The sequence below is a fragment of the Hyla sarda genome, chromosome 5 (genome assembly GCF_029499605.1).
Source record: "Hyla sarda isolate aHylSar1 chromosome 5, aHylSar1.hap1, whole genome shotgun sequence".
Classification (NCBI taxonomy): Eukaryota; Metazoa; Chordata; class Amphibia; order Anura; family Hylidae; genus Hyla; species Hyla sarda.
In genome coordinates, this window is record NC_079193.1 from 281,174,783 (window position 1) to 281,191,394 (window position 16,612).

Below are 16,612 nucleotides of genomic sequence, written 5' to 3' on the forward strand. Positions count from 1 at the left end.
TGCCAGTTACGTACTAAAATCACCTTATGGTGGATAACCCCTTTAAGCCGGTACATGTCCAGGCCCATCTGAAGTTTGTTAGAGAGCATTTGGATGATCCAGAAGAGTAATGGGAGAATGTCATATGGTCAGATGAAACCAAAGTAGAACCTTTTGGTAAAAACTCAACGTGTCGTGTTTGGAGGAGAAAGAATCCTGAGTTGCATCCAAAGAACACCATACCTACTGTGAAGAATGGGGGTGGAAACATCATGCTTTGGGGCTTATTTGCTGCTAAGGGACCAGGATGACTGATCCATGTAAAGGAAAGAATGAATGGGGCCATGAATTGTGAGGTTTTGAGTGAAAACCTTCTTCCATCAGCAAGGGCATTGAAGATGAAACGTGGCTGGGTCTTTCAGCATGACAATGATCCCAAACACACCGCCCGGGCAACGGAGGAGTGGCTTCGTAAGAAGCATTTCATAGTCCTGGAGTGGCCTAGTCAGTCTCCAGATCTCAACCCCATAGAAAACCTTTGGAGGGAGTTGAAAGTCTGTGTTGCCCAGCAACAGCCCCAAAATATCACTGCTCTAGAGGAGATCTGCATGGAGGAATGGGCCAAAATACCAGCAACGTTGTGTGAAAACTTTGTGAAGACTTACAGAAAACATTTGACCTCTGTCATTGCCAACAAAGGGTATATAACAAAGTATTGAGATGAACTTTTGTTATTGACCAAATACTTATTTTCCACCATAATTTGCAAATAAATTATTTTATGTGATTTTATGGATTTTTTTTTTCTCATTATGTCTCTCATAGTTGAGGTATACCTATGAAAATTATAGGCCGCTCTCATCTTTTAAAGTGGGAGAACTTGCACAATTAGTGGCTGACTAAATAATTGTTTGCCCCACTGTATACAATATGATAACAAGAATTAGAAGGCAATATATTCATACATTTTGCACGCATCACATTCAAGAAGTTGTTGTTACATTAGGCCTAAAATATTAACCTATCTGGTGATGTATGCTGTCCTATCTGAGAGCAGAATATGATAGAGGGAGAGAAGCTGGGCTCTGAAATATTTGGGGTTAGATGACTTGGAAGGGGTACTCCGGCCCTAGACATCTTATCCCTTATCCAAAGGATAGGAGATGAGATGTACGATCGCGGGGGTCCCGCCGCTGGGGACCCCACAATCTCTCCTGCAGCACCCCCCTGTCATCAGCCTCACGAAGCGAAGATCTGTCTGATGACTCACAATACAGGGGCTGGAGTATCGTGACATCATGGCTCCGCCCCATTGTGACATCACGCCACACCCCCTCAATGCCAGCCTATGGGAGGGGGCATGATGCCCACCATGCCCCCTTCTATAGACTTGCATTGAGTGTGCAGGGCATGACATCACGAGGGGTGGAACCGTAACGTCACGGTACTCCGGCTCCTGTATCGTGAGTCATCAGACACAGAGCGATCATCTTAGCAGAAACTGGTCATTCAGCCAATCCTTTGCTCCTATGATATAACAGTGTTATAACAATGGGTAACAGAATGGTGGTAGTGTGAACCCACCCTATTTTATTTCATTGACTTAAAATGGTATCTGTCAGATCTGGTTTTTACTGTAAGAAGCATAGTATAACAAATGCTTTTCCTCCCATCAGTTGAAACCAAGACTTGATAAAAAAAAAATAAAAAAAAAATAAGAATCTGAGTTAAATGGAGAACTTTTTTTATTTTCCACTTTCCAGATTTTAGTATACCAGTCGTATTACGATAAACGAAAAACATACGACCCATAATATGTAGTTAAGGCAGTAGTGTTTGTGTGTGTGTGTACTATAAATGCCCTCATTGCAGTTGATCCTACATTGGTTGTGTGACTTCTTAAAGGCTTTACCCTCACATCTGACACCAGTCCGCCCGAATATCTGCTGATGCTTGGCAAGTAGCAGCGCCATATGAAATAATATTGTGTGTAATGGCTTGGAGACAGCAGTGATACTATGACTCAGTCACATATATGGTGCACAAGTGAAAGAGAAAATTGTTGCAAAACTGACTCAGAGGGGAAACAAATGATTTTTTCCATGAATACATTGAAGGGACATTAATAGTATATGCCATTAAAGAAGTACTCTGGGAATTTATTTTTATTTTTTTGCTTAGTTTAGCATAGGCTACTTATTATTAGGACATAATATAGAGGTTCTTGTGAATGCCTCGTGTTTGCCTGTTTTACTCATGTATCAAGCATGGGTTTTCAGCTATATTGATTCATATCATCCAACTGAAATGATTTTCTAATGCTGCCTATATTTCCCATGAAGCCACTGGCTTTGCAGAGAGAGTGGGTGGAGTCTCATCACTGCAAGTCAGATAGTTTGACCTAATCAGTGTCCTGGAGTCCAGCCACGTGAGACTGATAAGTTGGTTGGTGTCAGTTCACATGCAGCACTCCTGTGGTGTTCCAATGTTCTGCTCCGCTCCCCGACTGCGATCCTCTTCCTGAGCTGCAGCATGACACTTGGGCCCTGAATGACGTTGGGGCCCAGTGTGTCATACTGCCGCTCACCCAATCACTATTCAAACCAGACATCACTGCAACCAATGATTGGCTGAGCAGCAGTATGACACTCTGGGCCCCAACATCACTTTGAGCCCAAGCATCACGCTGCAGTTCCAGAAGAGGATTGCAGCCAGGGACCGGAACAGGACACCAAAGTCACAGCAGGAGCACTGAAGTTGAGTAGAGGTTTTTATTTATATATAGATATATATATAGATATATATATATATATATATATATATATATATATATATATATATATACTGTAGAATGGGCATTGTTAAAAAAAATAAAACTAACGCAGGATAACCCCTTTTAAGGCTGCATTCATATCAAGATTGCAGCCTGCCAGATCCGGCTGGGGGACAGGAAAACCGGGCGCTCCCGTACCCCAGCCGGACCCAGCCCCCTTCTCATTCATTTGAATGAGCCAACCGGAGTCAAACAGTGTCTCCGGTCGGCTCATTTTTTCCCCGTATCTGGTTTTATGATTGGACCTAAAACCGTATTATATGTTTTTAGGTCCAGGCCTAGTTTTCCCATCCCCCAGCCGTATCCGCTCAGCCGTATCCGCTCCGCTTCAGCTGTATGCTGAAATAATAATGTGAATGCAGCCTAAGGGGAGGAAGTGAGAACCACAACTTGAAGAGTTAACAGGGTGAAAAGAGAAGGGTCAGCAGCTAAAAGTTAACACGAAATAGATAATATAGCACCTGAAGAGTTAACAGGGGGATAAAGAGGGGACAGTACCTGACTGGTTAACAAAGGAGAAAAATGGGGACAGCACTTAAAGGATTAAAAGGGGGAGAAGAGAGGTAACCGCATCTAAAGGGTTACCAGGGGGGAAAGAGAAAGGGGGCGCCACCTGAGGCAATAATTGCTGCAGGGGAGAAGGAGCAGTTCCCAGACTTGGCTGTTCTCCCTGCCCCAGGACACTGCAGGGAGGATGGAGAATGAAGCTTCTGACAGGTATTGGGAGCGAAGGCTTCTTGTGACAGGAGGCGGTGCTCACTGATGATGCTGGGCTGGCTTCAATACTGCACTGCAGGCCGCGGTCTCTGTGCAGCAGGTAGGCCGCACATGCCGCAGGCCAGCAGCATCTATTGGTAGCCAGGTCCTGCCCCTAATGACTGATACCATGCCCCTAATCCCAACAAAGAAAGATCTGCAGCATGTGAACTGTGCTCTCTGCTTCTAACACAGCATAAATTTACCACAAAATCAGAAATGTTAAGGAACAAGCAAGTTGTCATAATGTAAAAATTGGAAGATTATTCTTTCGATGCAGTCAGCAAAACAAGAAGTTACAATAATGGTTTATATACATGATCCTATTAAAGCATCTTATTACAGTTTGCATCCACTTTAGCAATACTTAAAATATATCACAGCTTTGTGGAGCTTTTAGATGAATCCCTAATAATAACCTCCCACATTTTCCTCTGGTTCCAGTGCTAGGTAATAAATAACGTATAAATAGAAGTCAGTGTATATTAAGTCAGTTTGGAGCATTCTTTGCTTTTCTTGTATATCTTCCAAGTCAGTGTAGAAGTGTTCAAAGATCTTTTGCTACTACAGTTTATGTACTGTAGCCCTAAAACAGCCCATGTGTTACATAAATGTAGCCTGTATCTAAGTCATACAGTAGAAACAAAAGGCAATGTCCAGCGCAAACTCCTTTCCAAATGGTGCAATTTTATTGATCTTCTACTGGGTGCATGGACAGTATGGACACAGGTGACACGTTTCGACCCTACAGACGGGCCTTAGTCTGACTAAGGCCTGTCTGTTGGTCCGAAATGCGTCACCTGTGTCTATACTGTCTGTGCACCGAGGTGAAGATCAATAAAATTGCACCATTTGAAAAGGAGTTTGCGCTGGACATTGCCTTTTGTTTCTCACGTTTATATTGGTGGAGTCTACGCCAGTCCGTGTCCAATAGGACACGGGGGTGAGCTGGGAATCTGCCCACATTCTCTGTCATACAGTATTAAATGGGTTTCCCATCTATAATGGAAAACTGTCATCAGCAGATAATCCTACCGATCCTGATAATGAAGGGGATGCATTTAACAGTTTTTTCCTGCATAGTGGTGCCCCAGCTAGCCAGTATCGGGGAACAGCTGCAGTTTCCTTGCAAAATGGATGGCTGGACGTGCTGCTGTACAGGGGAAAACTTATAAGGAAATGCAGTATATAATTCTTAGGATTGTGGGAGTTCAAGAGGTCTGATTCCCAACAATCATAATGTGATGCCATATCCTAGCACTATCTCATCATTCGTTTAAAAAAAAAAAATTTAAAAAAATTTGTTGCAGTAAAAAATGTTTTTTTTGTAGTTTAGTGTCCATTTTCTGCAACATTTCATTTAGAACGTTTACGTTTCATTACAATTTCAAAGTGTTCTTATATTGAGCATTTTGTGCAGTGGTCGCTCCGTGCCAGATGACTGGCGATGCGGGGGCTCGTGACATCACAGCCATGCCCCCCGCTGCTGGGGACCCCCACAATCTAGAAAGTACTGCCGAAAGCACTGGAGGTTCTCAGTCTTTTGCCTCCCCACCACGGGGATGGATTATCGTGACGTTATGACTCCGCCCCTGTGTGATATCGCGCCCCGCCCCCTCAATGCAAGTCTATGGGAGGGGGACCGCAGGACCTCCGTGATCAGACATCTTATCCCCTATCCTTTGGATAGGGGATAAGATGTCTTTGGGACGGAGTACCCCTTTAAACAACCCTAGACTGTTTTGGCTCAGTAGAATTTTGGTCAGGTCATTTTAGTCATGAAATGAATGCTAAAATGCATCTATTATGTCTGGCCAAAAGTGATCTTGATCTTCGTTTACATGGCAATATTCCTGGGCAGTGTAAAGGATGTACATTTTGAGACAGGAATGGGATAGGATTCTGTCGCAGGCAAGTTGCTAAGCCAAAAGAAAATATTTATTTGCTTTCCGGTAACCAGACCTGATCTTGTTTTGAAACTAAATATAATTATCTCTCTAATTATATTTTTTTGTCAGTAATATTAATATGTAAGGTATATTTATGAAAGTGACGAAAGTGTTGTATGATGATATCAGAATAATCCATTAATTTGTTATTTTAGCTAGTTTCTTTGTCTCTAAGATGTACAGTAGGTAAAAGGTTATCCACACTTTCTCCTATTGCTATAGTAAATTCTATGGAATAGAGCAGTCTACAGAAGGGGACACATATGCACAGATTTCAGATCTGCCATGATCTACTCTTGGTATTAATGGCAGGCTTATAAAGCTTGAATTGTTATAGTAGGACCTATGCAGACCATAGCCAGCTGGAGATGTGATAGCTGGAAAGATACGCTCAAAGATGTTCACTGCCTGGCACTTAGTCAACACATTCACGGCTCCTTTTACTCGGGCTGCTTAGTGTTTTAGCATCTGCTTAGTGCAGAGTGGCAACAACTGAGATTTCTTTGTCCATTTCGGTGGTCATAGCATTCGTGGTAATACAGCAACTCACACATTAAATATTTTTTGGTGTAATTCTTTATAACTGACATATTTCCACTTTTAGGGTGTGTTCACACATTTAGGTTTTTGGAATCAGTTTTGTCCAAAGCCAAGACTGGGTTTTCAAAAGAGGTGTCTCATTGCTGTATGCGATCTGTTCCTAACTTTGGCTTGGGAAAAAAAAAAAGCATAGAAAAACCTAAAGGTAGAAACACACACTCAGGCTATCTTCACACGGTGGAATTCCGCAGGAATATTCTGCATGTACGGTCTGCTGCAGCAGAATCTTACAGATTTTAATGGGCTTCTGTACTGTGCACATAGCGGAATTTGTTTCTGCCACTAAAAATCTGATTCCGGTAACTGCAGAAGTAATAGACTTGTCTATTCTTTGTGCGGATTCTGCTCAGAAATGCACTGCCGTCTATGAGATGGCACATTTTTAAGTGGTCCAAGCACCCGCCAGATCATACAAATGTGTGTCCGCACGTTTTCAGCCGTGTGAACCCGCCTTAGGGTAGTTCACTCCACATGTGATTTGACCAGGGTTGCCAATGCCCAGAAAGTCCTGGACAGTCCATAAAAATAAGGGACAATTTTTAGGCTGTTTGTACGTGATTGTGATCTTAATTATCATCATTTCATACCTCCAAGTAAATGCTAATACTGTTTTAGTATCAGTATATTGAGCATTATACATGTATACCTTATCCTTATGGTTTAATTTGACCATTAAAATAACTTTGGCTGTCCATGATTTTTAAATCATTTTTCCAGTAAAGAAAATTTAAGTTAAGCAACTTTATACCCCTGATGCCCATACAATTGTATATGTCTGCACTTCACTTCTTACCTTAGTGGGGTATTCCAGGGTGTATTTTTATGATGAGCAGACAATTCCTTGTGCTGACACAACAGTAGAAGCTGCTACCAAGGGAAACAGGCTCAGTCAGAACAGTGGCTGCAGGAGAGTGGGGCAGGGGAGTATAGTTTTTAGTTTTTGTTTTGTTTTTAAGCATATCTGTGTGTGTATAGATTTATTATAAAAAAATAAATACTGCCTGGAAAACCTGTTTAAGGTGTCAAAGTTGCACAAGTAGGATTATTTATTACTCATTAAAAGTCTTGTTTAACTGTAACAATAAGAACCCTTTATGATGCAGAATTCTAATTGGTTCCATATAAATCTTATTTGACCATTTAACCATGACACTATGTAGCATGAAAACCACACTTATGGTACCTGCATTAGGCATCTATAACCAGGATAAATAAGGGCCTGTTGGCATTATGTTTGGCTATCCTGTTAAAATGTCAATTTGATTTATTTATTCATTCATTCATTTTCAAACAGATTAGTTAAGTGATCAATAGGTTTACAGTGGGGCCTCTGTTAAGTTTCCATTTGTGTCCATTTGCCAACTTTCGATCAGGTTAACAGATTTTTTAACAGATAGGACAAAACAACAAAAGAAAAAAACCAAAAACCAGCGCTCCATAAAGAGTGCAATTGTATTCTAATCAATAACCATATATATCCAGATCCCGTTTTTTTTTTTTTAGCACAAAACTCCACTCTCCCCTTGCCAGATAGCCACATTGTATTCCTTCTCAATCCTCCTGATATCACCATGGATGTTAGCCAAAGTACAGAGATCCCACCAGTTTCATATGAATCCAACTATGTTTTATTCTTCACACTCACATAAAATCCATACATACCGTAATGTACCCTTGTTGCAATGCGTTTCGAAGGTAACAGGCAGGTCCTCCTCCTTCAAGCAATACATCAAAATAAAAGACGCATCTAACTTGCATTTAGCATGCGCTTCTGGCCTCCCATCTCGAACACCGCGCCAGGTCTCAACGACCTGATGCCGCAATGATGCCGCCGGGCGCTTTCACCACGCCTCCTCTGACCATATGTGATAGTTACCTACGATGTATCAATGTAGTCAATTTCAGCCAATAGTTCAGGCTGTGTAGCTCACAGAGGATTGTCTAGACATCTGTGGCCCACCATAGTAAAACAATGGTTTGTCATAGTTGTCTTAAAAGGAGATATTAGCTGCATGAGATCGGCACTAAAATTCATGTGTAGGACTAAGAGGTAATTCACATGAGTAGATGCAGGCTTGCACTAATATTACTCAGTAACACAGTATGAGTTCTCCATATGGAATGCCAGAACCTGAGCGTGTCTGCTGGCCAGATGAGGTGTGTTGGCAATGTTTTACTAGGCTCTAATACAGGAATATATCATGTTGTCATAATGTGTTCTAATGCCATGTACTATCCGGATACTATAGATATGAGTAGATGTTTGCACGTAATGTGTTCTAGATTTAAAGTAATGTGGCACAAAACATCCATCAATACCAGTGAAGTTTGAGCCTGGTCCAAGATGAGTATTAAGGAAACAGACACCCCCTCCCACCATTTTGTGCCATGTACTAGGAAGGATCTGGAGACCTGACAATTAATACAGGCATCTTTAGTCAGTCAGCAGATCTCCAGAACGTGCTTCATTTTCTTCACTTGTTTTGTAAAGAAGGGATGACTGATTCTTTTTGTTTGATCATTTCTGCAATTCTTTGTAAACACAATACAATGAATGCATGGATCTAGTTACTCTGATTAATCGAGGTTGTTACACATTAGGATGGAAGACGTGTGGTATTGAATTGTCACAGCTATTTATATAGCCCAGTACATGGTGTATTTATGGTGCAGTTTGGAGAATTACTATGCACTGCAGAGAGCCATGGTACTGTATGGTGAGGAGGAGATGCATCCATGTCCATGATGTTTCCCTGCTGTAGCCCTGCTTGCTGCACATTGCTGGAGAATTGTCTTGCAGTGAATAGATCTTTGTGTGCACAGCTGCATATCAAAGAGCTGAAAGGAAATGGTTAGAGGAAAAGCTGCCTGAGCTGCAGCACAGAGAGGGAGGAGGAAGAGTCAGAGGGGTGTGTAAAGGGATGGTGGAAGGGGAGGAGGGGGTGCTGTTGTTTTCATCCTTTGCCCGTCTTAGCCCTTTTACGTTTGCACTTCCCCCATATGTTGTGTGTGTTTATGATGTTATTTTTGGTTGCATGTATTTGATATTAATTGTGTATTGTGGGGCTGGTTTGCAGGGATCTCATGAGTTAGCTGGTTGCCATGGTAAGGCACCTAGTCATGTGATCAGGATGCTGCTCCAGGCTGTTTTGACGTCAAGCTATAGACAGAGAGAGAGGGAGGACGGAGAGAGATCCGTGGCAGCAGCAGCAGCAGCAGGGTCTCAGCCTACACATAGCTTACAAGCTCCAAAAAAGGGGTTGCCATATAGAAGCCTCATTCCACTTCAAGCCTATTCTTCTCTTTTTAATCCTATTAAAGAATTCCTCCCCAGATACTGGGACAGCTCCAATGCCGGGTCCTACCCAAACGCTGTCCCCAAATGGAGAAAACAACAACCACGACATCATTCACGATAATGGAAGCATCATTCCTTTTAGGAAGCACACGGTGCGGGGAGAACGCTCCTACAGGTAATCTAATGCTTGGGGGGTCTTGTATGGAGCAGAGCAGGGGGAAGGGGGATTTTATTGGTTGTCATGGATCTGCATTGTAAAAGCTGGTGACATTCACACATGTAGACTGTATGTTTGGATGGAAATGTTTTTCCTGGCATGCATATCGGTTGTAGGAATGAGCACGTCATTGCAAAAAATAACAGCAGAATAACCCTTTAGGTGCTGTATGTTGCTGGTCTTCTCTCCAGCTAAGCTGGGTTTTAATATCACCAGGTGCGTGCTGGATCTGACTCTTGTAGCAGGAAGGTTATGTAATCGGGAAGCAATTGATGCCTGGGTACTGTATGGAGAAAAGTGCTCGTATCCAGCACATCTTCTTGTAGGATGCAGCAGGAATCTGCTCCTTCCAGCATTGACAATTATGTAATATTTTAGAGAAGCCATGTTGGAGGTCAGTGTGATGGCTGGCATGACAATTCAATCAACACCAGGTCTGTTCTTAAAGGGGAATGTTGTGGTTTTTTTTTTTTTGTGTTTCTTCTCTGAATCTGGTGGCAGCTGTATAATGGACCATTGATTCATTCAGCAAATTGATGTTATTGTCCTAATGCATTTTTGCTAGATTTGTGTCAAGGGGAAGGGAAGGAATCTGAAGAGCCCAGAGCTTTCCGGCAGCCATCGCTTTTTTTATTTTTTTGCTTTTTTTTTTTGTTTTCTTTCCCTTCTTGATATAGCTGTTGAAAAACGGAAGGAAATGGTCGAGAAACAGAGAGGGCTTGTGTGTGCTCTCTCCCTCTCCCTCTCTCTCTCCCTCTCTCTCTCTCCTCTCTCTCTCTCTCTCTCTCTCTCTCTCTCTCTCTCTCTCTGCTGTTCACAAAAATAAGAATCCTTCCTGAGCTAAGCTGCAGCCTCCAATGTTACAAGCCAGATTGATAGGGCTTTGTAAAGGTCCAGCCTTGTCATTGGTGGAGGAGTAGATTGTAGAGGTCAGGAGGTCATGGCTTTACTTAACCCATTATATCCCAGCGACTACTCATCATTGCTTACAATGCATTACAAGGTGGTCTTGTGTTGAGTCAGTGCTGATTTATGTATGGTTGGCCACTGCAGTGGTTCATGATAATGTCCACATTATGTCTCACTGCCTATGGTCCCAGCAGAGAGGTTCATGTTTCCTTATCTGTGGAGAAGCAGACATCTGCAGGAAACTGTTCTTGACCATGTGTAAACGTCTTTTCATCGCTGGCTATTTGCAGCCCTATTGAAGAAAAATGAATTGCATCAGTGCTTCTCAGAAGGGAAGCAGCCCTCGCGGCAGTCTGGTTCTACAAATAGTATTGTTTGGCTGGTGGTGTGTTTGTCACAGCAAGGTGAGCTCCGTAATGTGGAAGGGAATCTCTAAGGGGTCCGGTTTCTTTTTCAGCACTGTGGGCGGTGTTTTGATGAAATGTATGTTACCATCTCTGATGGATGTTCAGTAGTGGTTAGCTCAAGATCATGTATTATTCTAATGGAGACAAATACCACTAGTCTAATAGTGGCAGAATATGCTTCCGCATAAGAGAAACACCACTCTTTAAGTGTTGTCATGCCTTATACTCTCTGTGTGCGCACATCTGATTCTTCTCACATTTCTAGCCACATCCACCATATTGAAGCAAAGATATGCTGTGCTGTCAGATCATTTACATCTTTTCACCGCTTGGTGGGAATGTGAAAATTCAGACAGTTCCTTTTCTTGTTCTCCACTTTATCACATACTATTAAATGTGGACAGTCACATTATATCGTGGTTTGCATTGGGATTTTACATTAGTGACAGGTAGTTAGGCAGAATCCGAGGATAGATTTTATGGGTTTAGACACAACTATATTCTCGAAAGTCATTTGTATACAAATGGCCAGGGCTTAATCAACATTGGTGGAGCCTCTGGGCAAATATTGGGATTAGAGCCCTTCTCCTTTTTTTAGGTGGAAGCCTCTCCCCATTTATGGCAAAGGGGAATCAAAGTGTGTCTGTTTCGAATTGACTCATACAGCATTTGTAATATAAGTGTATCTCCAAGGACTCCTATATGTGTTATGATGATAGTGGCATATTTATACGTTTTAACTTTGACCACAGTGGAGCATAAAACCTATGTGTGTTAACGTGATGCTGGTTGCACTTTGTTCCTATCATGGTAGATGAAAAACATCTCTAGACACAGTGGTATGTGTGTATATATAATATAATGGGATCCTACTGCAAAAATAAAATAGGTCTTGTATCATAGCATGTGATTTTTTTCTCTCTTCAGGACAGAAAGTTATGATGTCTTATGGTTTCTTACCAGTAGCAAAAGTAATGAGACCGACCTGAGCCTCCTCTCTCTAAATGCCTATAGTGGAGGCATGGACTGCCTCTATGTTATGTACACCCTTGACTAGATACTGTCTGCAGACCACATGTTGTAATTTGAGCAAAATCATTTTTATGGAGTATAATGCAGGTCACCTTGGGCTCCATGGCAGAGAATGCCTCAGAGCAGTTTCTCCAATAACCCTCTCAATCATTACATTTCAGGTTTTACAAATATTTCTGAAAGTGAAGACATTTTTCTGTGCAGGATTTAGTAGTGCTGAAAAGGTCCCTAGTAAATATTGAGGGTTAGACTTGCAGTTTCATAGCAAAAAGCAAACCTAGAACCCCTTGCTAGAGCATTGTGACAGGTATATTTATCACAGAGCATTCCTATCAACTTCAGATAACCCTACAACCTCAGTTGTGCTCACCATGATAAACTCCCAAGGCAGGTACTTAAAGGATTAGTTCGGTGCACACTTTTTTCATTTTATCCTGTGCGGGCTGCAAAATAAAAGAAAACACACTTTATCTTACCTGCCAACGAGCCCCCGGAGCTCCGGTACAGGTGTTCGGTCCCCGGGCTGTATTCTTCTTACTTCCTGTTAGCCCGGCATGTCACACGGAGCTTCAGCCTATCACCGGCCGCAGCGATGTCCCGCCTCGGCCAGTGATAGGCTGAAGCTCTGTGTGACGTGCCGGGCTAACAGGAAGTAAGAAGAATACAGCCCGGGGACCGAATGCCTGTACCGGAGCTCCGGGGGCTCGTTTACAGGTAAGATAAAGTGTGTTTTCTTTTATTTTGCAGCCCGGATGGGATAAAATGAAAAAAGTGTGCACCGGAGTACTCCTTTAAAATCATGTTGATATTTAACAAGAATTGGGTCAACTAAACCAAAGCAGAAATATCCGAGAAGGAAAAAAACATGTTTGCACTCACCATATAAGATGATGAAAGTTCAGACTTTGTTGAAGTAATGTCCATGTACAAAACATATTTGGACAACAACGAAGCAATGTCCATAAACAGATAGAGTTCACCCAGGTGCAGGGAGGGAAGGCAGCTAAAAGCCGGCAGCCAGAGCGTAACAGAAGAACGACAGCGCGGTTTCACATCAATGACGCATCATCCGGTTCCTTATCCATTGGATTACCATTGATATAAAGGAAAAGGGGGAGGAGTGACCCTTCACATTGGGGTACCATGCATTTGTTTGTACAAAGTATTTTCGTAAATAAAGGTATTATTGCTAAGAACAAATAACAGTGCCTCTGCAACAAAATAAATGAATGTTTTTGATTTACCTGAATAGGAACGAAAATGTGTCATGCCTCGTACCTTGGGAAGTAGGTACCATTTAGCAGGTTTTGGATTATCTGGTAGTAATTTAGCAGCTGTTTTTTCGGTTAGAAGACTTTTCTTCTACTGAAGATCTAAGAAAAGAGCAAAGTTTATTAACAATTTTGCTAGTAGGATTACAAGAAAGTATTTCATATGTACTCCAATCACTGAGCTGTCATAGTCTTTAAGCCACACCACTACAGCGCCGCCCTATTCAGCCCTAGTGATCTTCTCTGGAGGCCAACCAGTCTAAAGCCTTCAATTCATCTGGAGGAAGGTTAGGTGTTCTGTTGGGATAGCAAAGTGCTATAACCTCTTTCTTAACCGCCCACGAAGGATGAACCAGCTCGTCCTGAGACTGCAAGCAGTGTATGATGCGGGCTCCCAACTCAAGCCCACGTCATACCGCGCGGCCCCCCAGCTGAGTCCCTAAGGGGACTAAAAGTGTAAAAGTGTAAAAAAAAAAACGTTTAAAAACACACACATTAACCTCTTCCTTATTAAAAGTTTAAGTCACCCCCCTTTTCCCAAATTCCGTAAAAAATATTAACCAAAATAAACATGTGGTATCGTCGCATGCATAAGTGTCCGAACTATAAAACTATATTGTTAATTAAACTGCACAGTCAATGGTGTACTCGCAAAAAAAAAATCCAAAACAGAGTATTTTTGGTCACTTTTTAGATCATGAAAAATGAATAAAAAGCGATCAAAAAGTCAGATCAATACAAAAATGGCACCGCTAAAAACTTCAGATCACGGCGCTAAAAATTAGCCCTCATATCGCCCTGTACACGTAAAAATAAAAAAAAGTTATAGGGGTCAGAAGATGACCATTTTAAACGTATTAATTCTTGTGCATGTAGTTATGATTTTTTCCAGAAGTAAGACAAAATCAAACCTATATAAGTAGGGTATAATTTTAATCGTATGGACCTACAGAATAAAGAGTAACTGCCATTTTTACCGAAAAACTACTGTGTAGAAACGGAAGCCCCCAAAACTTACAAATTTATTTTTTTTTCTTCAATTTTGTCGCACAATGATTTTTTTTTCTGTTTCGCCATACATTTTTGGGTAAAATGACTGATGTCATTACAAAGTAGAATTAGTGGCACAAAAAAATAAGCCATCATATGGATTTTTAGGTGCAAAATTGAAAGGGTTATGATTTTTCAAAGTAAGGAGGAAAAAACAAAAGTGCAAAAAACGGAAAAACCCTGCATCCTTAAGGGGTTAGCTGCTTGACTAAATAGATCAATCCTGCTAACCCAAAGCAAAAGTGGCTGTCAGCAAGTGCTGCTGTCCAGAGAGTTTTCCACAGTCGCATATTCTTTCCAATGTCCTCTGGAAAAAAAAACATGCTCCTTTAATTTTGATGATTTTTATAATGTAACTGAACTGTAGCCAAACCTAATGTCTGTGTGCATGACAACATAGCTTTAATGTGCACACTCACATTTGAATTCTATTAATTTATGTCTATATGAAGATCTGTCTGAAGTTAAATGGGCACTGTCAGATACAAAAACTTTTGATATGTTGTAAAGCATGTATAACCAATAGGTTTTGCAATTGCTTTCATTGGAAAAATTTTCAGTATTTCATACTGAAAAAGCCAGTCAAACAACTGCCCCCCTTGCCTGCTTAGACACCTACTAGTCCTGCTGTGTCCATGCGTCATCACCTATGTCATGGACACACTTCCTTGATTGACAGCTGTGAGCGCAGGGTTCACAGCTGGAGGAAAAATCCTCCCACTGTCAACTTGTGTCCTGCTACTGTCAGTGAGTACAAGCTGGGAGTTGTAGTTTTGCTAATGCTAGGGGAGATGAGAGCAGACAGCATACTGAGGGAGGGAGCGGAGACCACAGTGAGGCCACACCCCCTCCCTTTGAGAGGAATTCAGACCAGTGAGCTTAATTAACCCCTTAAGGACCAAGGACGTACCGGTACGTCCTTGGTCCTGCTCTCCTGATATAACGCGGGGTTACACAGTAACCCCGCGTCATATCACGGGGGCCCGGTGTCATAGTGAAGCCGGGACCCGCCTCTAATAGCGCGCAGCGCCGATCGCGGCGCCGCGCGCTTTTAACCCTTTAGCCGCGCGCTCAGAGCTAAGCCGCGCGGCTAAAAGCGAAAGTGAAAGTTGCCGGCTAGCTCAGTCGGGCTGTTCGGGATAGCCGCGGCTAATCGCGGCATCCCGAACAGCTGACAGGACAGCGGGAGGGCCCCTACCTGCCTCCTCGCTGTCCGATCGCCGAATGACTGCTCAGTGCCTGAGATCCAGGCATGAGCAGTCATGCGGCAGATCGTTGATCATTGGTTTCTTATGAGAAACCAGTGATCAATGATGAAGATCAGTGTGTGCAGTGTTATAGGTCCCTATGGGAGCTATAACACTGCAAAAAAAAAGTGAATAAAGATCATTTAACTCCTCCCCTATTAAAAGTTTGAATCACCCCCCTTTTCCAATAAAAAAAAAACAGTGTAAATAAAAATAAACATATATGGTATCACCGCGTGCGGAAATGTCCGAATTATAAGAATATATAATTAATTAAACCGCTCGGTCAATGGCGTGCGCGCAAAAAAATTCCAAAGTCCAAAATAGTGCATTTTTGGTCACTTTTTACATCATTATAGATCAATAAGTCCTATCAATGCAAAAATGGTACCGTTAAAAACTTCAGATCACGGCGCAAAAAATGAGCCCTCCTACCGCCCCATACACGGAAAAAAAAAAAGTTATAGGGGTCAGAAGATGACAATTTTAAACGTATTAATTTTCCGACAAAATCAAACCTATATAAGTAGGGTATCATTTTAATCGTATGGACCTACAGAATAAAGATAAGGTGTAATTTTTACCGAAAAATGTACTACGTAGAAATGGAAGCCCCCAAAAGTTACAAAACGCGTTTTTTTTTTTCAATTTTGTCGCACAATGATTTTTTTCCCGTTTCACCGTAGATTTTTGGGCAAAATGACTGACGTCATTACAAAGTAGAATTGGTGGTGCAAAAAATAAGCCATCATATGGATTTTTAGGTGCAAAATTGAGAGTTATGATTTTTAAAGGCAAGGAGCAAAAAACGAAAATGCAAAAACGGAAAAAACCCCGGTAATTAAGGGGTTAAAAGTGGAATAAAAAAATAAAGGTGCTAGACACATAAAAATCAGATGTACATGGTCAGGATTTGGTACTGAGTGATATTAAAAATAAATGTTTTTTGTTGGATCAGACTGGTATGTTTAAGTTCTGTGGCCATTGGAAACAGTCAATAAGTTTGTTGAGAGACAAAGTCCCTAACAGCTTAGGCACTGTTGGAATTATGATTATGGCCTATG

General features: G+C 41.8%; 1 protein-coding gene across 4 annotated transcripts in view; it reads left to right on the forward strand.

The window, feature by feature from the left end:
• MAPRE2 (microtubule associated protein RP/EB family member 2) overlaps positions 1-16,612 on the forward strand; it is a 200,309-nt gene that overhangs the window by 64,328 nt on the left and 119,369 nt on the right. The window contains exon 1 of one of the 4 annotated variants that reach the window (XM_056521878.1): positions 9,302-9,590. The exons of the other annotated variants lie outside the window; for them this stretch is intronic. Coding sequence (XP_056377853.1) covers positions 9,469-9,590 — 122 coding nt within the window. The 5' untranslated portion in view covers positions 9,302-9,468. Of the gene's footprint in view, positions 1-9,301; positions 9,591-16,612 lie in introns of those variants that run through there. 4 annotated transcript variants of the gene reach the window in all.